The sequence below is a fragment of the Eubalaena glacialis genome, chromosome X (assembly GCF_028564815.1).
Source record: "Eubalaena glacialis isolate mEubGla1 chromosome X, mEubGla1.1.hap2.+ XY, whole genome shotgun sequence".
NCBI lineage: Eukaryota > Metazoa > Chordata > Mammalia > Artiodactyla > Balaenidae > Eubalaena > Eubalaena glacialis.
This window is the reverse complement of record NC_083736.1, coordinates 16,765,580-16,790,587: the sequence shown is the minus strand read 5'-3', so window position 1 is coordinate 16,790,587 and position 25,008 is coordinate 16,765,580. Positions and strand designations below refer to the sequence as shown.

The window sequence follows — 25,008 nt, the reverse complement described above, 5'->3', positions numbered from 1 at the left end:
TAAAATATCAATATTTAAAATATAGCAGAAATTATATCCTTTGTGACTAAAACTTGTGTAAAATTTTAGATGTCAACTTAACCTGTGGGGGGGAGTACATAGTTTTTTAAATTTATTTTAGGAGGTACACTGGTAAACAGTTCGAACACCACTGGCCTCATAAATATGTCATTCTGTACGTACACAAACATTGCTGTGGGTTAACTTCTAGAAGCGAAATATCTGAAGGTGTACACATTTACATTTTGTGATAGATATTGCCAAACGGCATTACAAAAAGGCTGTGCCTATTTACATTCCTGTGAATGATAGCGTAAGTCTGATTTCTAATAAATACATTATTTATTTACTAAATCATTTTCAACAGCAAATTTGGGCCTGTAGTGAGCAATGTTTATGAAAGGATGCTCAACATCACTAATCATTAGAGAAATGCAAATCAAAACTACAATGAGGTATCACCTCACACCAGTCAGAACGGCCATCATCAAAAAATCTACAAACAATAAATGCTGGAGAGGGTGTGGAGAAAAGAGAGCCCTCTTGCACTGTTGGTGGGAATGTAAATTGATACAGCCACTATGGAGAACAATATGGAGGTTCCTCAAAAAACTAAAAATACAACTACCATATGACCCAGCAATCCCGCTACTGGGCATATACCCTGAGAAAACCATAATTCAAAAAGTCATGGACCACAATGTTCATTGCAGCACTATTTACAGTAGCCAGGTCATGGAAGCAACCTTAGTGTCCATCGACAAGACAAATGGATAAAGAAGATGTGGCACGTATATACAATGGAATATTACTCAGCCATAAAAAGAAACGAAATTGAGTTAATTGTAGTGAGGTGGATGGACCTAGAGTCTGTCATACAGAGTGAAGTAAGTCAGAAAGAGAAAAACAAATACCGTACGCTAACACATATATATGGAATCTAAAAAAAAAAAAGTGCTGAAGAACCTAAGGGCAGGACAGGAATAAAGATGCAGACGTAGAGAATGGACTTGAGGACACGGGGAGGGGGAAGGGTAAGCTGGGACGAAGTGAGAGAGTGGCATGGACATATATACACTACCAAATGTAAAATAGCTAGTGGGAAGCAGCCGCATAGCACAGGGAGATCAGCTCGGTGCTTTGTGACCACCTAGAGGGGTGGGATAGGGAGGGTGGGAGGGAGACGCAAGAGGGAGGAGATATGGGGATATATGTGTATGTATAGCTGATTCACTTTGTTATACAGCAGAAACTAACATACCATTGTAAAGCAATTATACTCCAATAAAGATGTTATAGGGGCTTCCCTGGTGGCGCAGTGGTTGAGAATCTGCCTGCTAATGCAGGGGACACGGGTTCGAGCCTTGGTCTGGGAGGATCCCACATGCCACGGAGCAGCTAGGCCTGTGAGCCACAACTGCTGAGCCTGCGCGTCTGGAGCCTGTGCTCCACAACAGGAGAGGCCGCGATAGTGAAGAGGCCCGCACACTGTGATGAAGAGTGGCCCCCGCTTGCTGCAACTGGAGAAAGCCCTCGCACAGAAACGAAGACCCAACACAGCCAAAAATAAATATAAAAATAAATAAATAAATAAATAAAAGATTACTATAAAAAAGATGTTATAAAAAAAAATGAGTAGCCAATATCAGAAAAAAAAAAGAATGCAAAAGTGAAATGTTACTTTTCCCCCCTTAACACTGCTTGCTATGGATGCACGTGAAGCTCTTCCCTTCTCAGCACTAGACTTCAGTAAGATGTGCCCCACCCCCTTCCCAGACCCCTTCCGCTGATCTAAATTAGGTCACCATGCTATCATTGCTAATTTCATCTTTTACCTGTCTCTCGTAGTAGCTAGCAGAATTTGTAATTATGTCTGTAAAATTCTGTCCCTCTCAGGGGGCTCTGAGCTCCATGGGGCAGGGACCATGGCTGTTTTGTTCATCCCTGCATCCCCCCCCCCATGCCTAGCCCAGAGCCTGGCTCATAGGACTCACTTAGGAAATATGGGCTGAATGAAGCAACGGAGCATATATGAGAAGAAATAGTGTGATGTAGGATCACGTTAGAGATCTTCATTGCCACTAGCCCCATGTGGCTATTTAAATTTAATTTAATTTAAATCATCACACTTAGCTGTATTCCGTGTGCTCAGTAGCCACATGGGGCCAGTGGTACCATATTGGATAGTACAGATATAGCTGGTTCCGTCATCACAGCAAGTTTTTTTTTTTTAACATCTTTATTGGAGTATAATTGCTTTACAGTGTTGTGTTAGTTTTTGCTGTATAACAAAGTGAATCAGCTATACATACACACATATCCCCATATCTCCTCCCTCTTGCATCTCCCTCCCACCCTCCCTATCCCACCCCTCTAGGTGGGCACAAAGCACCGAGCTGATCTCCCTGTACTATGCAGCTGCTTCCCACTAGCTATCTGTTTTACATTTGGGAGTGTATATATGTCCATGCCACTCTCTCACTTCGTCCCAGCTTACCCTTCCCCCTCCCCGTGTCCTCAAGTCCATTCTCTACGTCTGCGTCTTTATTCCTGTCCTGCCCCTAGGTTCTTCAGAACCTTTTTTTTTTTCTTTTTAGATTCCATATTTATGTGTTAGCATACTGTATTTGTTTTTCTCTTTCTGACTTACTTCACTCTGTATGACAGACTCTAGGTCCATCCACCTCACTACAAATAGCTCAATTCTGTATCTTTTTATGGCTGAGTAATATTCCATTGTATATATGTGCCACATCTTCTTTATCCATTCATCTGTCAATGGACACTTAGGTTGCTTCCATGTCCTGGCTATTGTAAATAGTGCTGCAATGAACATTGTGGTACTTGACTCTTTTTGAATTATGGTTTTCTCAGGGTATATGCCCAGTAGTAGGATTGCTGGGTCGTATGGTAGTTCTATTTTTAGTTTTTTGAGGAACCTCCCTACTGTTCTCCATAGTGGCTGTATCAATTTACATTCCCACCAACAGTGCAAGAGGGTTCCCTTTTCTCCACACCCTCTCCAGCATTTATTGTTTGTAGATTTTTTGATGATGGCCATTCTGACTGGTGTGAGGTGATATCTCATTGTAGTTTTGACTTGCATTTCTCTAATGATTAATGATGTTGAGCATTCTTTCATGTGTTTGTTGGCAATCTGTATATCTTCTTTGGAGAAATGTCTGTTTAGGTCTTCTGCCCATTTTTGGATTGGGTTGTTTGTTTTTTTGATATTGAGCTGCATGAGCTGCTTGTAAATTTTGGAGATTAATCCTTTATCAGTTGCTTCATTTGCAAATATTTTCTCCCATTCTGAGGGTTGTCTTTTCGTCTTGTTTATGGTTTCCTTTGCTGTGCAAAAGCTTTTAAGTTTCATTAGGTCCTATTTGTTTATTTTTTTTTAATTTCCATTTCTCTAGGAAGTGGGTCAAAAAGGATCTTTCACAGCAAGTTTTAATGGATAGTGCTGATGTAAAGTGATTGTACTTTTATTCTCAGAACTTTCACTATGCCTGGCACACAGTAGATATTTAATAAATGTTTGATTAAGTGAATGAGTAAATAAACTCTATCTCCCTCTCTTATTCTTGAGCTACAAGTTTCCATGTAAAAGTTGCTTTGTACTGAATCGCCAAACATTCCTCCTTTACTTGCCTAACACCTTACATTTCTTGCCAGAGATTTCTTTAAAGAAGCCAGCCCCCTTTTTGGTCCTTTTAAAAACACATTTTAATAAAATAGAACAAAGGCAGCTTGTTATCAGAACATAGAGTGGTTTCTTCACACACACACACACACACACACTACATTTCCTGGCATCTTTTCTTGTTCTTGATGTAGAAACAATTCTCAGAATTCGCTATCAGTTGGATAAGAAGGAAGGTCAGATGTTCCTGCTGTCTGTCCAGTGCTCTGTAGTGGAAAGAATTCCACCAGCATGAATCTGAGTGTGGGCCCTGCCATTTTCTGATTGTGACCTTGTTCAAGTTGTCTAACCTCTGACCTTCCACCTCTCCCTCTGTGGAATAGAGTAGCCTGCGCGGCATGGGTTTTTGTGAGGACTGAATGAGCACGCACGTGTGAAGGGTGGAGCGGTCGGGTGGCCGACCGGTAGCCCAAACTTGTTTACTCCCAGCAGCTTGTGTCTTGAAAACTTCACACCTGGTTGATAAATGAAAACGCAGCAGCAAATCTGCTATATCCATGCACATTTTGGAGGGCTTATTTTCCTGCAGAATCTAATCATTGCTCAAATGAGAATTTTTCAGTTGGTGACTCAGCTAACACAGGTGTTCACTGACCCCTACTAATGGGCCCATCTTTGTAGTCTGCACAGGTTTTCCACACTAGTCAAAGGATTTACATGCAGGGTGAGATTTCCTCCTGTCCAGACTACCTTGAGATGCTTCTTCATTGTAGAGAAGGTACCTGCGGCCCTGTGGGTTTAGGGTTTTGTCATCTTAAATCTTAAAAAAAAAATTTTGTTCACGGGTTTGTTTTTTTTTAACAGTTAGCCTTGCTCTTAAATCTCTGCTCCCAAATCCCACAACTCCATCAATGGTGTCTGAAAACAAAATTCTACCTGCGTGATTTGAAAGGGTTTTCACATAATCTCTCATTTACAAAAGAATAACCCTGCAAAGCTGATAGCTCAGATAACTCTCTCCTTTTTTTCTGGTGGGAAAACTGAAGCCCAGAAAGGTTGTTTGTTCATTTATTCAGTAATCATTTATTGAACACTCACTGCAAGCCAGGTATGATGCTAGGCCTGGGAAAAACAGAGGTAAGAGCCATGGCTTCTTCCCTGGCGGGTGAGGGAGACAGATAGGTCAGCAAAGACTGTTAGTTCAGGGTGCTAAATGCGGAGATTGTTGTGATGAGTGTCTAGGGAGTGCTCAGGTCAGTTTTAGGGTGCAGGCTGCATTCTTGGAAGAGGTCTTAGTTGCCAAGCCAAGCCTTGATGTCTCCAGGGGAAGGGAGGAAAGGAGGGGGAGAGGAGAGGAGGAAGTCACCCAAGGGACAGAGGTGTGTTGGCCATGCTAAGGCACTGGGATTTCGTTGGCACTCAGGAAGGACTTGAAGCAGTGAAGGGACGTACTCAGATCTGCACTTTACACAGTCTCTGGTGGTAGCTGGCTCTCTGGTGGTAGCCAGCCTGTGGAGTGGTACAGGACTTGGAGTGAGAAATCCATTACAGCGGTTCCAAGCAAGAAGTTCCAGCAGACTTAATGATCCTTGACAGAGACATGCAGGAGATGAGGTGGTTTCCAGAGATATTGGGAGGGAGCGACAATGCCAGGCTTCAAATGTAGGAAACTTCCATTCTAGGACTCGTTCTCAAGCCCAGAGCAGCGAACTACAATAAATAAACAGAGCCATTTAGGAGCTCACAAACAGTTCCTTTGGTGACAGCTGGCCCGTCTCAGACTTTTGACTATTTCTTCTCCGGGTTTTCAGTGGATGTGTCTTAGGTCACCTGTGGTCACTGGTACCATCCCTCCCATTGATGGAAAATGAGCCCACATTTTCTAATTGAACTAAATAGGCTGTGACTGAAATTCATGGAAAATGGGCAACTCTGTGTGCCATGAAGAGTCAAAGGCCTTTCCAAGCCGACTCCGTGTCCAACATGAATTATCCCTGTATGTCTGTAGAGGGTTTGTCTTCCAAGTATCAGAAAAGCCAAGGGCCTCTCATCCTTATGAAACTAACTTTTAAAAAATACCCAACATTTTCCAGTTCAGAGTTTTGGATTGGCTTATGGGCATTAAAACCATTTTTTATTAAGGGGAAAAATTCCTAGCCAGGCGAGAAAGCTCATATCAAGTTTCAGCCTGATTCATTTCAAAACTACCATGAAAATTGGGACATTTTCTTTGCACCACAACGGGTTAGTCATGGAAATTCTGCCTTAATCTCAGCTACTGCGACCACAGTCGTGAGAGCATGCTCTGTGCCACTGAAAATTTACGTTACAGTGCTGAAGAGTTTCCCCCTTCGCTGTCAGAAAGCAGAAGTGAGTCGAAGTTCAAGGTCTGAGGTTCCCTTTTCATCAAGTGACCTCATCCTTGGTGTGTCTTTTTCTTTCCGGCACTTTGGTTTTGTTTGTTGTTTCCCAAAAGTGTTTTTTCTGAGCTCAAATGTAGAAAGTTCAATGTAGCTGAGTCTGCATGAGGAGGTTAAGAGTGCGGCTCCCTTGCAGGACTCGGCCCTCTTCTTACTCTTTTATTTATTTATTTACTTACTTACTTACTTACTTACTTATTCATTCATTCATTTATTTATTTATGGCTGTGTTGGGTCTTTGTTGCTGTGTGCGGGCTTTCTCTAGTTGCGGCGAGCCGGGGGGCCACTCCTCGCTGCCTTGCGCAGGCCTCCCACTGCAGTGGCCTCTCCCGCCACAGAGCACGGGCCCCAGCAGCTGCAGCACCCAGGCTCAGCAGTTGCGGCTCGCGGGCTCTAGAGCAGAGGCTCAGTAGTTCTGGTGCACGGGCTTCGTTGCTCCACGGCATGTGGGATCCTCCCGGACCAGGGCTCGAACCCGTGTCCCCTGCACTGGCAGGCGGATTCCCAACCACTGCGCCACCAGGGAAGTCCCTCTCCTCTTACTCTTTTTTTTTTTTTTTTTAATAGGGAGCATTTTCTTTTTTCTTTTTTTTAATTTTATTTATTTATTTTATTTATGGCTGTGTTGGGTCTTCGTTTCTGTGCGAGGGCTTTCTCTAGTTGCGGCAAGCGGGGGCCACTCCTCATTGCGGTGCGCGGGCCTCTCACCATCGCGGCCTCTCTTGTTGCGGAGCACAGGCTCCAGACGCGCAGGTTCAGTAATTGTGGCTCACGGGCCCAGTTGCTCCGCGGCATGCGGGATCCTCCCAGACCAGGGCTCGAACCCGTGTCCCCTGCATTGGCAGGCAGACTCTCAACCACTGCGCCACCAGGGAAGCCCCTTCTCTTACTCTTGAGTGACAGAGATGAGGCAGTCTTCTGGGCCATCTGTCATGGAGACTCTGGTTGAGTGTGCTCGCTGAGTGCGGCCAGGCTTCAGCATGTGCAGGGCTTTTTAGTGCAGACCTCAGCCAGTAAAACGAACTGGGCCGGCCAGGCTTTCTCTGCAGCCCTGGCATAGAAGGCTGCCTTCCACCCCGAAGCTGCTGCCTCACTGCCCGCTAGCAGCCACCTCTGTTAGCTGCACGCCTGCAATCAGAGTTCTTTCTTGAGAGAGTTGGTTCATTCGTGGGCTTGTTCATTTGTTCCTTCATTCACAGAATGTCAAGCATGTTTGCCCCAGGAAGGCGCTAGACGATGAGAGCGCAAAGATGGGTCCCTGCCCTCCTGGGGCTCACAGTCTAAGTGCGTCACACAGACACCAGGCCACCTCTGAGTCATTTCGAAAGTGTGATTTAGGAGAGACCCCTGTCTCACACGTGGTCAAACCCTCAGCTCCCCCTGGGACTTCCCTATTTCAGGGGGCCCAGGAGGGTGGGGAGCGAGCCCAGATGGAGTCCAGCAGAAGTCTCCTGGGTGCGACCTTGTCTGTCCCCGCACACCAGGGGATGTGCTGAGTCCATCTTCAGGGGGGCCTGCGGCCATCCCATCCGCTCCCCTCCCCCGCCCCGCTCTGCATGCTCGGCCCCCTCGAGTGCCTCCTTCTCACTCCAGCCGCCGTGTTTCTGACTCGTCACCAGTGGTCACCCAAGCCTTTGGTTGCCACTTGATCGCCTCTGTTGCTCACACACCAGGTCGGCAGGGGACCCACCCTGTGAGGAGCCTTGCTGCCGATGCCTCACCGGGCCCGGCCCTGGGACACCTGCCGCTCACCCGATGGCCCTCGGCCCCGGCGCCCTCTCCTCTCCTCCGCGTGGTCAAGTCCTGGCGTGTCCCTCCCCATCCCCCAGCCTCTTCCGGAGCAGCGCTTCTGCACGTGGCTGCTACTAACAAACTAATAAACCTGGGGAGACGGAGAGCCTGCCCTGCCCTAGACGGCGCCCCAGACTAATCCAGTCAGTCCCAGGGTGGGATCCAGGCAGGAGCCTTTTTTTTTTTTAATTGTCCAGGTGGCTCCACTCTGCAGCCAAGGTGGAGAACCGGAGCCAGCAGGCCTTTAATTGTTCTTTCATCACTTCAGCCTGCTCCGGTTTTGCCTCCTGAGCTGGCTTCTGTTTCCAGGATGGAGCCATGACCTAGGTGGTCGGCCTCAGCCCCTGGCAGCGCCCAGCCAAGGCCCTCAGCACTGGCACACCCCCTCCCCCGCCCCGTGTGCTTCGTGTCCTCCAGCCCCCTCATGCCCACCTCCCCACCAGCAGACCTCCCTACCCTGGGCCTTATTCCCTACTTCCAGGGCCCAGCAGGGGAACCCGCTAAACTCACCGGATGTAGAGTGCATGCAAGGATATTTGTGCAGCACTTTTCCTTAATTAAAAAAAAAAAAACAACAACAGAGAGAGGGGGAATGATTTGAAAACAATTGCCCAATGATAGGGGATTGATTCACTAAATCATGAATTGCAATGCGATAGAAGATTCTACAACAATCAAAATATTTATGAAGGATTTTTAGCGTCATGGCATATAATGTTTAGTGAAATAAGCAGAATGAAATACTATATATCATGTGAACTAGGCTATCTATTTATAGAAAAAAGCCTGAAGGGAAATATACCAAAATACTAATAGTACTCGTCTCGGTGTGGCAAGATTATAGTTGACTTTGTTTTGTTGTTACCATTTTATGGCTTTTAAAAATTATGCATTGTGCACATATTACTTTTGTAATCAGAGAAAAGTCGATTTTAAAAAATTAATTGGGGGGACATTAATGTCAGATAATGGCTTTTGGCATCAATCCAAGTGTGTAATTGGGAATTTCGATTTCAAACAACATGGAATTGGTAGAGGTGAGTCCTGGGGTGGGGTCTCAAGGGGAATCTTTTAGGAAAATAAGATTCTCTTAAAGGGAAGGCTCCTGAGAGGGTCAGGCCAGTGAACGGGCTCTAGAGAGGCCTGCCCCGAGCCTCTCTGAGCTGGCTGGCCAGATGGGGCATTTTTCAGGAGCCTCGCTCTGGCGCTGGGTGCTGATTGGCTCCTCGGCCTCAGAGCACCACTGATACTTTTCTTGTGCTGTCTCTTCAGAGAGTTAACCTTTGGTTACAGTTGCTTTGCCCTGATAAAATGAGTTCATGTTGAATAATTATTCATTCACCAGGTGCTGAAATAAAGTCATGTAATATAATCCCAGGTGTAATGTAATGGTTTGTCCTGACCAGTGACTTGTGCTTGGTCTTGCATATTTCCACTAAAGGAAGTAGTTTGCAGGCAACACCTGACTGTTCATTAATAGAAGAAAGCTGTCACACGGCCAGACCCTGTATGGTAACCCTCAACAAAAGAGCTCTCCCCAAAATAAGGGGGGAAAAAGAACACACATCATTTTTATCTTTTCTGTCCTGAGCCAGCATATTTGCAATTATGGCAGTTTAAGATATTTTCAGTTGCAAATAAAGAATATCTGACTAAAATTAGCTGAAATAACAGGGGGCTATTCATTTCACACGGTGAGAAGCCTGGACACTTGGTCATTCAGGGTTGGTGAGTGGCTCATTGGGGCGGTCAGTCACCCAAGCTCTTTCCATTTGTTTTGCTCTGCTATCCTCAAGATCTCCAAGAGCATCCATCTCATGTGTTAGTCATTTGCACAATGGCAGGAAAAAGGCTGAAAACTACTGCTGCAAGAAGTAACAGGAAGAGGCTAGAAACGTGCCAGATACACAGGTGGCGGCCAGTGGTGGAGCTGGGAGTTGAACCCAGACAACCTAGCTCAGAATTCATGCCTGTCTTGGTCTGCCAGGTCTGTCATAACAGAACTTAAACAGCAGACATGTATTTCCTACAGTCCTGGAGGCTGTGAAGGCCAAGTTCAAGGCACCAGCAGATGCTGTGTCTGTTGAGGGCCCTCTTCCGGGTTCACAGGCACTGTCTTCTTGCTGTGTCCTCAAATGGTGGAGGGGGTGAGGGGGCACTAGTCTCTTTCTCTTCTTATAAGGACACTAAGCCTATCCACAGCTCCAGGCATCCTATTCTTACACAACAGCTTCCCAAGCAGGAGGGAAGAGGAAGCAGCAACACAAATGACCTTCGCCTCACTTGCCTCTCTCTAGACAGAGAGGAAATCTCTTTCCCAGTGGCTCTCAGTAGACTTCCTTTTATTTCTCAGTGATCCAAATTGGGCTACGTGGCTACCTCTAAACCAGTCACAGGCAAAGAGGAACAGGATTGCCATCATTGGCTTAGACCAGACGTGCCTCTGCTGGGCACATTGTCCTGAAACAAAACCGGGGCTCTGTTAGGAGGGAGAATGGGAATGGTTTGGGAAGGCAGCGCCTGGCATGGCGAATGAAGCAGTCTCCCTGTCAGGAAGAGATGGCGTGTCCCCATTCACCAGCAGTAATGAGTCTCAGGGTCTCCCCCTATCTGCCAGCCATCCCTCTGTGCGTCATACACAGATCTACACTTGGTTTGTAAATCCCCAGAACTCTGTAGCACCAGGTGACTCCCTTGGCCTGATCATTTGTTGAAGGAGGTGGCAAAGTGAAGGCAAAGGCCTTCCTCCTGGACACATGCCAGGTGCAGTGACGATCTGGCTGAAAGATGCTCCGTTCATCTGAGATGTCAGTCACAGAGATGGGAGCTCTCCGAGGACAGGCTCGTTTCTGCCGTGCTCACCGGGGTAGCCTTAGTATCTAGCTCTGTGTGTGGCACAGAGTAGTTGCTCGGTCATAATGGGGTGAGTGAGTGAGCAGACTGATGACTGAGGAAGATATTTTCTCCATTGAGCGATGCTTCTGGAAACAGAATGGTGCGGGGCTCTGTGAGTCATCTGGAGAAACAGAAGCTTGCTCTCCATCTCCAGGGGGTTAAGAATCTAATGGTAGGGTGATGGTCAGAGTATTGCTGTACAGCCAGAGAAGGAGGCTGCCCTCTCTTGTCTTCTGGAATCAACGACCAGCATTCACTTGCACAAGGATATTGTACCTTGAGATAACTGCTTATTGTATTGTGACTGCAAGAATGTTTTATCTACCAAAATGGACTTGGATTTGTGGAAGAAAGAGGATTCCTCCTTTACTCATCTTTCTGTAGCTTTTAAAGATTTATGAATATAGCTGTTGAAGGGGGAAAGAAGAATCACGTTTCTCCTTCCTCCATAATAGCTTGTTAGACCGAGGAGGAGGTGATTTCTTTCATTCAGTTTGAATCACGTTGATGGGATAACCAAAGGATGTAAACAGCCTTCATAAATGATGAAGCGTAATCCAGACCTAAAGGATGATTATTAAGGAAAAGAGGTGCTTATGGCATGTTATAAGAACCTTCCCTTACTCCTGTTGATGCTCTTTAAAAAATCTGTTTTACTTTTGTTTTAGACCTAGAAGGGTTTGATTCCGTGGTGTCATCTACTGAGAAGCTCAGTCACCCAACCACAAGCAGACCGAAAGCCACGGGGAGGAGGCCTCCGTCCCAGTCCCTGACGTCCGTAAGTGCCTCCTCGCTTCCCGACAGCTGGAAGGCAGGAAAGATCGGGGACTCTAGCTAAGGACTGTTCTGCAAGCAGCTGATTCGAGGACACGCTGGGAGAGGGAGGTCATGAGATACGCTGCTGACCAGAAGTGATTTGAGAGTCTTCTGGAATCAAGCAGTGTTTCTTTCTTTTTGTTCTCTGTGTATCTGCCAGCGAGGTGGGGAACCCCTAGTCCCACTTTCCTTCTCTCTCCTTCCAGACTGATTCTTGTTTGAACCCGAAATGAAATTGGTAAGAACAAGATGGCATGTTTTCTGGTGGGAAAGGAGAGCAAGGCTGGTTTGGTCTGTGAACAAAAGAGAACTTTTCTTAAAAAAAAAAAAAAAAAGCAAAAGAAAGGGATCTGCCGCTATACAGCACTTGGCAGTGGCCCAGCCTTTTTCTCTCAAAGCCCCGTCCTTGGCATCCCTCCACGGAACCCTGCACAGACCTTTAGGAGATGGGTTTTAAACATACGAGGCACCTGGTCATGCAGGAGACAACAGTCAGAACGCTCCGGATAACCCATAGAAGTTTTTGTTTGGGTCATTTTGAATAACTTTGTTTCTTATTAGAAACCTGTAACACATTTATTGTACCAAATTTGAAGCACGAAATGCATAAAGAAGAAAGTAATAGAAGTAAGTAAGTAATCCTGCTCCCCCAAGCTAAGAACTGTTAACCTCTTGCTGTATATCCTTTATTTCTTCAAAAATGGGATCACACAGAATACATGGCTTTAGAAGTTGCATTTCCCCCTTACATTGTACACCTTCCCCCCGTCATTACACATCCTTCCGTCACGTCACAGTGAATGGCTGCCTAGAGTTCTAGCCTGGGAATATATGAGCGTTTATCTAGCCGGTGCGCTGTCACTGGACATTTATGTTGTTTCCATTCATCATAAACAGTGAAGTGAATGTCATTGTAGAAGAATCTTGGTGCTTCTGCAAGCAGTGTATGTGTGTGTGTATATCTCTGTCTGTCTATTTATCTCTATGTATTGAATTGCCTTGTCCTTGCTGGGAATGCAGGACTAAGGCCTTAGGACCTTCACCCAGATACCAGGGAATTAACCTTTTTCAGGTTTCCCAGGACACTTTCTACTAATTCTACCTAAGGGGTCATCATTTAGAAGAAAAAGAATGCCACTTCCTTTGAACCTCTTCTCTCATATCCACTGGGTCTGGAAGTGTGGTTTGAGTCATCCTATTTTTCCTCTTTGTAGGAAACATATCTGTGTATTGCCATCTTTGGCGGAGAAAGACTTGAAACAGTGGCTTACTTTTTCACTCTTATATAGAGTACTGTGTCAATACCACCTTCTTTCCCCTTTCCCTCTCACCTCTCCATACCCTCCCGAACACCTCATAAACGCACAGCCTATTTAATTGCTTCTTAGTATCTCTGTATTTAAATTTTTAATCCCACCTCCCATATCTTTTCTATAAATCCTTCATCATTTTTGTTTCCCCTCCAAATCCTTCCTAACTTTTCAAGATCTAGAGGGCCTTGAGGCATCAGAATTAAATACAGAGAAATTTGAATTACCACCCCCCATCCCACCCTTGGTCCCTACATCCCATGTCTGGGAGTTTGTATATATTTGGGGGAGACCTGGTAAAGGCATCTCATCTTCTCTGCACTTTTAGATTACACATTGATTCATTCACTCCTTCAACAAATACTGATGGGCATCTCCTATAGGCTAAGCTCTGTGCCAGGTACGAAGGCTGCAACTGGGAATAAGAGGTACATGGTCCCTGACCGCAGGAAGCTTATGGCAACGGTGGCTCAAAGTTTGGCATTTGATATGGAACAATTTTACTTGTGGACTTAAAACAGCAGGATACATTTGTGCTTGAAAGGAGTATAATTACTGTACTCGCTTCCCTTCATTCCTATCCATCCCCATATGGATATGTACATTGAATTCGTGTTTACTCTTCTTCCTGTTAGCACCTGTAGGTTTTTCATAGCAAAATGGGATTGGTGGATATGGACATATTCCTAAAAGGCCATTGGAGGGAACGATCGAGGAAATACATTAGTCATGACTCCCCATCCTGGGGCCTCTCAACCTAGTTTGAGCTGTTTATGTTTATCAAATTCAAAGAGCAAGCTTTGATTGGCAGCTCATGAATCATAGGTTATGGAGGAGGAAACTGTCTTTTGGAATAAAATCTCAAAATGAAAGGATATAGGCATTGTAAGGTAGTTAAGCTTAGATTAAAAGAAAGCTTGGTTGGAGGCGGGTGTTATTCTAGGTAATTGGATTTTCAGATTAAATGAAGATTAACAAACAAGACCTTTTCATTTTAAACATTGCTTTAAACTTCCCTATATGTATTGCTTAGTAAGTAAACAGAAGAAAACAAACAGTATTTGTAAGTGTGATTTTTTTCTATAATGCTGCCAAGCGGTGATTCTAAATATGACTATTTTCCCACCACAGGGATAGAAGGCATAGAGGTAAGGCTGAATATGAGCTCACCTAAAGATATCTCTGGAAGATTCTTCGTTTAAAAAGATTCCTTGCCACAGGAACTCTTATTTTCCTCTGCTTTGTCCTAAAATAGGGAAATTCTAGTACAGTAATCATTTTTGACCAAGTGATTCCAGTGAATTGGTTTACATTCATCCAGCTTTTGATCTTCACAGCGAGGCAGAAAGAGTAGGAGTGTTATCCCCATATTTTACCAAGAGATGCTGCCATTCTGTAAGTACACCTTAGCAAAGATGGAATCCAAAATGGATAATGATTGTCCACAACAATGAGGGCAGCGTTTTAGCAGCAGGCACCAAATTAGACCTGAGCTTGCTGTGCTGGCAGGCAGGGCTGTTCTCTGGGGCTGCAGAAACGCTGGTCACTGATCCGCAGGGGTAGTGATCCTTTGCCCCCAGAAATGGTTTCCTCTCAGACAAGTCCTTTTAGACACTTCACTATGCAATAGACCTGGTGGTTCTGGAAAAGGATCAGGAGGGAATGGAGGAGAGGCAGGTTAGAGGCAGCTTCCTCTCCACCTGTGTGTCCTTCCCCACTGGACTGTCAACGCTGTGAGAGCAGGGACCATGTCTGGCATGTCACTGTTAAGTTCAGTACCAAGCTGAGTGCTTGGCACACGGCAGCAAATGTTTACAAAAAAGAGAGAGGCTCTGAGCAGGAAAAGATGGATGACAGATGCTCACATGGATGAAATGACCAACAGGCATCAGTGGAAGGATCCCATAGAAAGAAAGATCCCTGGTCTAGGAAATCTTAGTCCCAGTTCTGCCACTCTCTCTAGCACACAGATAATAGCACACTTTCTGCCTCATGGTTATAATGAGGAGACAAACAAAATAGAAGTGTCACGTGCTTTGAAAGGCACACTGCATTATGTTAACAAAAGCTATGTCAGCTAAGGTGTAATTCTGACAAGAGCATTTTCTTTTGGCTTTATCCAGTCTTCCCTTTCAAGCCCTGATATCTTTGACTCCCCAAGTCCTGAAGAAGATAAAGAAGAACACGTTTCGCTTGCACACAGAGGAGTGGACGCGTCAAAGAAAACTTCAAAGACTGTTACCATATCCCAAGTGAGTGGCCAGCCGTGGCGAGGGTGTCCCAACAGCACGGGATCCCTGCCTTTACGTGTATGCTCTGATGATGAGTTATAAACCAAACAAGGATAAACAGATGTCTTAGTCATGTGGGGCTGCTAAAACGAAGCGCCATAGATTGGGTGACTTATAAACAATAGAAATTTATTTCTCACATTTCTGGTGGCTGGATGCCCAAGATCAGGGTGCCAGCATGGTCAGGTTCTGATGAGGGATCTCTTCGGGGTTTTAGACTGCCAACTTCTCATTGTGTCCTCACATGGAGGAAATAGGGTGAGAGAGCTCTCTGGGGTCCCTTTTAGAAGGGCACTAACCCCGTTCATGAGAGCTCCACCCTCATGACCTAATCACCTTCCAAAGGTCCTATCTCCCAATACCATCACAGCGGGGGTTAGGATTTTCACATATGAATTTTGGAAGGACACAAACATTCAGTCCATTGCAACAGGCAACACAAGTTTTTGTTATTCTTTGGTGACAGTGATTACTTTGGTAATCAAAATCCCTAAGGAATGTGACAGTCTCCAAAACTGGGCAGAATCCCATGTTTTCTCTTGTGGTTTGATCTTCTCTTCATACCGTCAAACACACACACACACACACACACACACACACACACACACACTGCCCTCGCACACCACCACCACCACCACCACCACCATCACAAGAACCAAAACAACTTTAAAAACCTAGAGGTGTCTAGAAAGACTACATTAAATATATTAAATGCTGTGCCCTCTGCCCACAGATTGTGACTTTTATGTTCAAAACTGGTGGTGTCACAAATTATGGTTAGCAGTTCATGAATTTGAATAACTAATGGGATTTCTTAAAGAAAAGCTCATTTGGATTCATTTATTAGGATAAATTTATAGTCATTTTAATGTTTAAAATGTTTAAAAACATTAATTTCATTGCACGCCCAGGGGATGGTATAGCTCTTTTATTATTGACTTGTGAGGAACAAAGAACACATTGTTTAGCAACTGCATGTGGCTTCTGAAGGGGACCCTGTACAAGTTCTGTTCGTCCTATGATTGTGAAGTAAGATTTTAAAATTCCATTTTCTCGTGCTAAGAGAACCCAATCAATTGGAATTATTTTCTGTAAACATTAGCAGCTGCCTTCTGTCTAAAAGCAGAAAATGGAAGTCATTTTTAAAGCACTCGAAGCACGAATTAACACAAAGAAATCAAAGGTGATGTGGAATTTTCTTCTGATAGATTTAAGAATTTACATGTATAGCTTTTCTTAAAAATCTGATATAGTCAGCAAAAATATGATCCTATAAAACAGATCGATTGTAATTATTCACAAAACTGAAGCAGTCTTCCTTTATAAAAGGCTTCCATTTACAGAAATTGGATTTAGATCCGTTTTTTCTGGTGACCATAGGAATGCCTATAGTTGCAGCCTCTCCGACGTCCCTAGGGTGTCTCTATAGTGGCATCTATTGGTGGGCAGTGGCTCATCACGTTTCTGATTTGCACTGTTCTATCCCATTAGCCTATTTCACTTGCCTGGAGTTGTCATGTCTTGTTGTTTATTGCTTCTAGAAATTCCACCTGAACTAATTTGATCAGGACATTTGGTGGCCTGTAGTCTGTGAGGGCTTATAACAAGTGCTTGTTAGCTGAAATGGGATGGGAGAGCGAGTCACGTAGGAAATGCAAAGAGAAGCATTGATTCAAAAAGTGCCTGGAAGTCAGACAGTGTGAGGACATCGGTGGGCTGAGGGAGGTGCGTGAGAATGCAAGGTGGGAAATGGGGAAAAGTATGAACCCGGGAATAGAAAAGAAGCGAAGGAAATCAGGTCAGGAGAGCATGAATCTTCAGACTCAGGCAGCCACGGTCACAGTACCAGGCTTGAGGGTCCAGCTGATGGGGAGGGAATTGAATCTCAGTTCTGCCGCTTATGAGCTGTGAGACTTGGGGAATTCCTCAGCCACATCCCTAAGCCTCAGTTTCCTGCTCCGTCAAGCCTGTGTGCCAACTAATCGCATTTCAGTTGTCCAGCCAGCGTCCGGCATATACCCAGCGCTCCGTAAATGTCAGTCCCTCGCCCCTCTGACTATGACTCCTGCTAACAATAAGCACAGGATGGTGGATCGCTCTCCCTGGCAGCAGAAAGTGATTTTCCTCAATGATAAGTTGGCAGAGAAAAGGCGAGCAGAAAGGCTGGGAATGATGGCCCATCTGCTTCTGGCTGACTCTGCCCAGTTTCTCCCTGTAGCGCAGCCTGAATCCAGACTCTGCCTCCTCACTGTGCCAACCCAGCCCCATCTTGGCTCCCGCCCTGGGCGCCAGCAGCCTCAGCTCCCTCCCCTCCCCCGCTTCACCCCCCAATGTCCTGTCTACTACCTGCCCCCGTCCACCGCACCCCACCTGTGATCTCACCTTCCCTTGCAGCTGCCGCCTCCCCTAGGCCTGCTGTGTGCCCCTGTTCCCCCCACCCGTGACCGTCGTGTTCCCTGTGCCCTCCATGCCCCCTCAGGACACTTCTCCATCAGGCCTCCCCTGCCTGCCTCCTCCATCTTCAGCCTTGGCTCTTACCCTCAAGATACCTTCCAGCTCAGGGTCTCCCCCATCTTTGAAAGCAAACAAAACCCCTCCTTGATCCTGTCTCCTCCTGAGGCTTCTCCACGAACACTCTCTCCCTTTCTCCCATCTTCTTTCCTCAGCCGAGTGTTTGGAAAGAGAGTTCTAAACTTGCAGGCCACACCCCTCATGTCCCATGCAGGCGCTAACCTGCCTTGATCAGATTTCAGTCTCCCTTGGCTCCACCAAATGGGCTCCCCCCTAATTTTCCTCTCAGCATCCTCTGGAAACTCCTCCAGGGGACTTCGTGACCCAGGCCCTCTCCTGGTCTGGCTCCATCCCCTCTCTCAGCACTCTGTCCCAGTCCCCAAGGGCTCTCCCCTCTCCCTCCACCTCTTCAACTTGGGGCGTCCGCAGGTTCTATCATTGCGCCTCTTCTCATTCTTTGTCATCCACCCCCATGGCTTGCACTTCCGCTGGTGATTTCTCTGGCCCAACTCACTTTTTCAGTCATTGGCTCTGCCCATTGGCCTTCCCCCTTGGCCATCCCTCAGGCTCCTAAAATTCCATGTGTCCAAAACTGAGATCATTGTTTGGGCCTTCAGTCTGTTCTTCCTCCCATGAAAGGGTCAACCTTAATGCCTCCTTCCTCCATCCCCACCCATGGCCCTTGATCCGTACTTCCTCCTCACCCGCTAGGGCCTGTCCAGGACCACATCCTCCTGGCCTTGGGGTGTCTGCTCTGGGAGGGCAGGGACTGCGTCTCTTGGTTGGATGAGCCTGCCATTGCCGCATCTCTCAAAGCTGTCTTCTCTCTATCCTCTTGGCCGCTGCCTGAGTCAGACCCTCACCGTTTTTAGCTTTCACTGTATGAGAGTCTCCTAGCAATTGTCTAGACCTCCAGACCCACCAGCCCTTCAGCCCTTCTGCAGCCACAGTGATCTTGAGCTCAGCAGGCAATCTTTTTAACCCTTTCCGCAAGCCCCCTGTGTGCGCCCTACCTCTCTCTTGCCCCCCTGACATTCTGGCTTCCCGTGAATGCAGTTCACTCTCGGGTCTCCAGGCCTCTCCTAGCGTGTTCCCTCCTCTAGAACTCCCCCCACCCCCCGCCCCCCGCTTACTCTTTTCTGACCACCTCCTGGTCCTCCTCCTCCAGGATGAGGCTGTCGGCTCCTTCCTGATGCCCTCCCTCTGGGATGCTTGGTCCCTTCTGTATATTCTGTATATGTATTCTGTATATACTTCTGCGGCTCTGTGTGCTTCCCTCCCTGCATGCACGCTCCCCCCTCATCTACAGTGTGTTGGTTGGTCTGTCTGTCTGCACCTCACTGGGTTCTAAGCTCCCTGAGGGCCAAGAAAATGTTTTGCTCACTTCAGGGTTTGCAGAGCCTAGCGGGTACATGGGCCTCTGGATGTGTACATTAAACCAGTCAGGAACTACCTGTTCAGAAAGGTGGTCAAATTTAAAATTCATAAGGGGATGCCTGCACCAAGTAGGCCCTTGGGGGCCTGTGGATGAAGGAATGAGTGAGTGGAGTATACGGAGGGCTGCGGGGACAGTGATGTAGATAGCGGGTTTTAGTAAACAGGACGGGGGGGTGCAGCACACGAATCCCTAGCCTGAATCCCTGTCCTCACTCATCGCAGGTGTCCGACAACAAAGCATCGCTGCCGCCCAAGCCGGGGACCATGGCTGCGGGCAGTGGCGGGCCGGCCCCTCTGTCCTCAGCAGCATCCTCTCCCCTGTCGTCCTCTTTGGGAACAGTTGGACACAGAGCCAACTCCCCGTCTCTGTTCGGCGCGGAAGGAAAACCAAAGATGGAGCCCACAGCCAGCAGCCAGGCGGCCGTGGAGGAGCTGAGGACACAGGTCCGGGAGCTGAGGAGCATCATCGAGACCATGAAGGACCAGCAGAAGTGAGTGTCTGCGGCCCCTTCTTTAACTGCCTCCAGGGGTTGCTTTCGACCGGGTCAGGGCCTGGTTCTGCCACCTTGGGTCCCAGCCTGTCCCCGAGGATGGGCTGCCTCCCTGGGGATGGTGGCAGCAGGGGTGGGAGTGGGTGTGTGAACCCGAGGAGCTTCATTTAGCTCAGCTCCACGTGTAAACTGGGCCAGCTGCACACGGGCTGGCGCCGGGGCATAGGGGGAGGAGTCAGCTACAAGGGACGTGCTCAGCAGGCTGCGAAAAAGAAAGATCTTCAAATCCCCGGAAGACACAGTATGTGCATGCACCACTTCTTCATAATCCCAACAGCCAGCTTTCCTTCTAGCACCAGAAAAATTGCAGTTCCTTCAGTTAGCTGCCGCATGAAGGAATTGGCTTGCATTTAGGGGTACAATGTATGCAAAAGATGCAGGGACTCTTTAAACCTGAGGCTTGACACTCAGCAAAATGTTCTCACCAGGAGACTCGAGCAGCCTCCGTGCATGCCTGCACACACACACTCCGCATCTCTGATCCTCAAGGGGCGCTTAGATGGGGAGAGGGACCTGCAAGCCAAAATAAATATCACACGCATATCACCCAGGATGCTGTGTGCAGTTAAAAAATAATGGTAAAAGGATTAGAAGTCAGGAGGCACTTATCTGAATAAACGGAGGCGCAGAGAGTTTAGGGATCCGTTGGCTCTTTCTGGAGGGAACGGGGTAGGCATCTCGAGGTGTTTCCTGAGTAGGGTTTCGAAAGCCGACCTAGCATTGCCAAGAGCAGAGCACCCCAGCAGAGGGCACAGCACGGGCAGGTTCACAGGCACATGGAGCGGCCCGGCAGGTCAGTGCATTCCTGGTGCCTGGCCACCCAGATCGGGAGGTGCCCGGGGCAGTGGCGGGCAATGGGGCCACAGACCCGCAGTCACACCTTCGGGAGGACGCCTGCAGCTGGAGGGCCCTGAAGTGTTTTGTGTACTTTGGGGAGTAATTGGGTTAAACAAAGTTACTTTCTTCTCCGAAGGACTGCTCAGAGCCTTCGCTGTGCATGGGAAGATGGAGGATAACGTATGCAGTGTTTCCCAAACGTACTTAATCACAGAGTCCATTTTTTCCCCAGAACATTCTAGGACAAGGCTTCCATGGAACTCACTTTGAGTACTGCGGCTCTATTCGCTTCTGTTCCACTCAGGCTGGAGGTGTCATATGAATTGGGGGCCTCTTGGACTCACCCCCTGCCTGGAAGAGGCTCATCAGATAAATATGCAGAACCGCAGGATGGGACTAGAGCGGGTCTTGAGGGGCCAGCCAGGCTGCCGCTTACTCCTCCAAGTCCCCAGCTCGTATCTGACCCTGCACAGTATAGCTTTGGGTACCCAAAGGCCCCCTCCATGTCCAGGCGACAGGTGTCCCCTGCCTGCACAGTGACCCGCCGGCACCAGTACATCCCAGAGCACTGGCTCTCAGCCTCCTGAACAAGACGGGCCAGACACTCCTGGATCCAGGGCTTCGTCCCTTGGGGCCCTCGCTCTGAAAAGTGCCCGGAACTTTTCTGAAACGGCCTGTGCCTGAGTCTTGAGTGCAGAATCACCAGTGCCTTGGGACCACTCCACCCCATTGTTCCTCTGTCCACTGTGAACCCGGGCATGGATGGCTGCATTTGTCCTTCCCCAGCCAACATCTTCTTGAATCAGACATCACAGTGGCCCCTCTCCAAGGCCTGCCCTTCACAGCCTTCCTCAGCTTGGCCTTCATGCCCAGGAGCACTGGGTGCCCCCCAGTCTCCCACCTTAGCTCTTGACGTCACTTTCCTTTCAGCCTTCGGCTCAAGTCTGTGCTGATTCCTCTCATCCCCAGACATGCAGTTCTCACCTCCCTGCTTCTGTCCTGGCTCTTCTCCATCAACTCCCCCATCTTCCTCCCTCCTCGTAGACGTGTACCCTTTTTTACTAGTTCAAGACTTAGTGACTTTCTTCGCACCTCCCTCCCCAGCTAACTCCCCAACCTGGACTGCTGGAGCATAGCGTGTGCTTGAGTAAATGCAGGAACGCAGCACAGGTGGTTAATGTCAGAGAACCCAACGTGTTGACAGCAGTGCTGGGACACTGACCCAAGTGCAGGGACCATCATGGTGCTCATCTGAAGTGAGCAAATGCTACATAACGTCTACCTTGTTTATTGTGCTGGTTCTGCAGTGTTTGTTTTTTGATTTTCCAGTCCAGTTTATAAAAATGTATGCGTAAAATGGAGTGTCTGATACCCTAAAATGGAGCACAGCTCTCTGACCAGAGTTAGGATGGTTGCAGTGTCCTAAGTGTAGAGCCTGAGTTTGCAAGATGATTAGTTTTGTTCTACTTCATTGTTTACTGTTGGGAAGGGCACTGGACTGTGTGTTCTAACTCGTGTCTACTTTCTCTATGACATGATTACCATATCGTTAGTTCAGTTCTTTTGCTTCCAAGTTTTCGGGTGTTACTATTTGCACGGTTTTGTGAGAATCTCTGAAAACATACCACTAACCTTTCAGTAATGTAAAACTCTGTGAAAATAAAAGAAATATATATGGAGTGGTAAAAATGTCTGCAATGAATATTATTATGTAAGTCCATGTAAAGACCAGTGATTCTGCAATAAAGGACTAGTTAGAGGGAAGATGACCGAATATGAGCCTGGATACCTGGAGTGTCGTCATTGGGCAAGTCAGGCCACCTCTCTGGGCCTCAGTTTCCCCATCTTCTTTTAGGAGAAACTTGCACTAAGGGATTTCAAAGGTCATTTCAGACCTACTATTTGATGGCTACATATTTGGGGAGCCCAGAAATAATGGCCTTTCCATCTGCAACAGGCTTTAAGCAGTAGCCGTGCAAAGAAAATATAATGTAATGTTCTGTCCACACTTTCTTTGTAAAAGGATCAGATGGATTTTGTAATGATAAGAGACTTCATATCTCTTGTTGGGGAAGTCTAGGCTTTTGTTTAACTTTGTCATTTGCTTTGCAGACGAGAGATTAAGCAGTTACTGTCAGAGTTGGATGAAGAGAAGAAAATCCGGCTTCGGTTGCAGGTGGGTCCCTTGGGGTCCTGTTACCCCGTGAGAGGCTCAGTTGGGGGTGGGAGCAGAGTCCGGGCTTTATTTTGAAAATAAATGAGGAAGGAGATATGGGGATATTTGTGTATGTATAGCTGATTCACTTTGTTATAAAGCAGAAACTAACACACCATTGTAAAGCAATTATACTCCAATAAAGATGTTAAAAAAAATAAAAAAAAGAAATGTTAGTTACTTCTCTACCAATTTTGATGCGCTTCCTGTGAGAATTTTCTTAGAACTATATAGCCTCCCTTCACATCCTCTCCTGGGATCCAGGAAGTCTTGGGGAAGGGAGGCATTAGCAAACGTGCCCCAAGTTGGGTTTCTCATTTGGAATTTATCTGAAACATCTCCTCTGTGAAAAGTTCCCCTCAGTTTTCAGAGGCCTCATTGTCGTAACCGCCAGAGGGCATATGGCGCCAGGGAGACCCCGTTGGCGCTTCTGTCATGCCGCCATTGGGACCCCAAGGACCACAGCCGACCACACTTGGCACTTGCTCTTTATCCCTTTACTTCTCCCTGACAGCCGTGTCAGTCCTGCAGGGCATCAGAGCTCTGTCACCCTCTCTCCAGCCTCTCTCTGATCTAACTCAGCCTTTACCAAAGGGTAGAGAGTGTATAGGAGTTGGAGATGGTAGGCTTTCAGCTCTCATGCAGTTGGGGCCCTTGGTGGTGACTTGGATCCATGGTGCTTAAAGGATAGGTAACTGCTTGTCATCACTTTGCGGGTGCTGATAGACACCCCCTTGGGCCCAACCACAGCTGCCTTCCAAACCTGCCAAGTGGTCCAGTGTGTCAGGACACCCTGCTCCACCCTCTGGCCAAGAAACTGGAATTATTGTTGTATCGTTGCTTCTGACAAATTTTGGATACTGGTAGCCTGAGAATTCAAACATCCACCCTTTCCTAGTGCTTCGAGTTGGTGTGCCTATTCTTTAGGTTTATGTCAATTTCTGGCATCATGATCAACTCTTCATTCAGATGTCATTTCACCCATTTCCCCTCTCAAATTGTCAGGTTGATTATTTGCTTTCAGTCAACCAGGTTGCTTATCTTTCAGCTTTTATCCAACCAGCCAATTCATTGTGATTTTGTTCGGCTCTTGTTTTTCCTTTATAGATGGAAGTTAATGACATAAAGAAAGCTCTTCAATCAAAATGAATACTTGATAAATGAAATGTCGCATTATTCATCCCAAGTCCAAGACTCAAATTTTCCACCCCAGCCAAAATAACCTTGTGCCAAAAGATGAAAAATTGCCTCAACATGTCCCTGTTTCAAAGATTAGCACAAAAGTCTTGATAGCACAACACAAATTCCATCCAAGAGGAGACTCTTCCCCATGGTATAGTCCTGGGTCTGGCACTGGTTGTGACTTAAACAGAGCAAATTGTGCTAAAGGCTTTTTTACTATGAGATCTCACGCGAAACGAAAACTCAGGCAGTTTAGTCCATAGTGGTACTATTTTGATGATATTTTCCATTAATAAAATGTAATTTTAGAGTCTTCGTTTACAAGCTTTATAATTTTATGATTTTTTTAATCGTGTTTTGCCACAGATTCCCCCAGTGTTTGTATTACACATAGTCCAGAGCGAGCATCCCATTCTTTTGCTTTAGGCGGAAAGCTGCCTCGCTCTGTGTCCCCCTCAAGGAGTCTGTTACATATGCAATTTTAGGTCCAACCTGTCCCTTCTCCTGCCAGCAAACCCCACCACCCTAAGATAAATTTTAGCTTATATATGATGGTATATTTACAAAAAGAGAAAGAGAAAATCTGGTATTTGCAATGATCTGTGCCTTCTTTTTACCACCCTCTTGATTGGAGCTTTTGTGATGCAGCTACCATGATTTAAAAAACACACACACACATTTATTTTTTTTAGTCACTTATCAAAGTCTACTAGAGGCCACTGTCTTCAGAGCTTCTCTCGCCTAACCAAAGGTCCTAAGAGGAGACAGCTGTGAAGTTGGGCGTGCTCTTTGGTACCAGCTGTGACTTTTAAGTTCTCCTAGTTTTAGGTTGTTCATGAACTAGAAATGTCACCCCTGCTTGATTTTTCATCAGCCAAGTTAAACCCCTGCTTCCTGTCCTTTGCACCTTTTGAGTGAACGGAATATGCATTATTAAAGCAAAAATAAATAAAAGTAAAATGCAAATGAAAACAAAGGCGGGGGGGGAGTTGTATTATTTCCTGCACTAGGTTATCCGTGTGTGCTGTTGTTGAAACTGTACTCACATGATCTCATTTGCCTTGCTCTCTTGTAACCCCTTCCTCAGGTCCAAGAGAAAGGGGGGA

At 46.7% G+C, this 25,008-nt stretch overlaps 1 protein-coding gene across 3 annotated transcripts in view; it reads left to right on the top strand.

The window, feature by feature from the left end:
- SH3KBP1 (SH3 domain containing kinase binding protein 1) overlaps positions 1 to 24,869 on the top strand; it is a 336,773-nt gene extending 311,904 nt beyond the window's left edge. For all 3 annotated transcript variants that reach the window (XM_061179414.1, XM_061179413.1, XM_061179415.1), the window contains 5 exons: positions 11,421 to 11,530; positions 15,002 to 15,130; positions 19,340 to 19,608; positions 22,618 to 22,681; positions 23,828 to 24,869. In XM_061179414.1, the coding sequence (XP_061035397.1) occupies positions 11,421 to 11,530; positions 15,002 to 15,130; positions 19,340 to 19,608; positions 22,618 to 22,681; positions 23,828 to 23,869 (614 nt within the window). In that variant the 3' untranslated portion in view covers positions 23,870 to 24,869. The remainder of the gene's footprint in view (positions 1 to 11,420; positions 11,531 to 15,001; positions 15,131 to 19,339; positions 19,609 to 22,617; positions 22,682 to 23,827) is intronic.
- Positions 24,870 to 25,008: the final 139 nt, after the last annotated feature.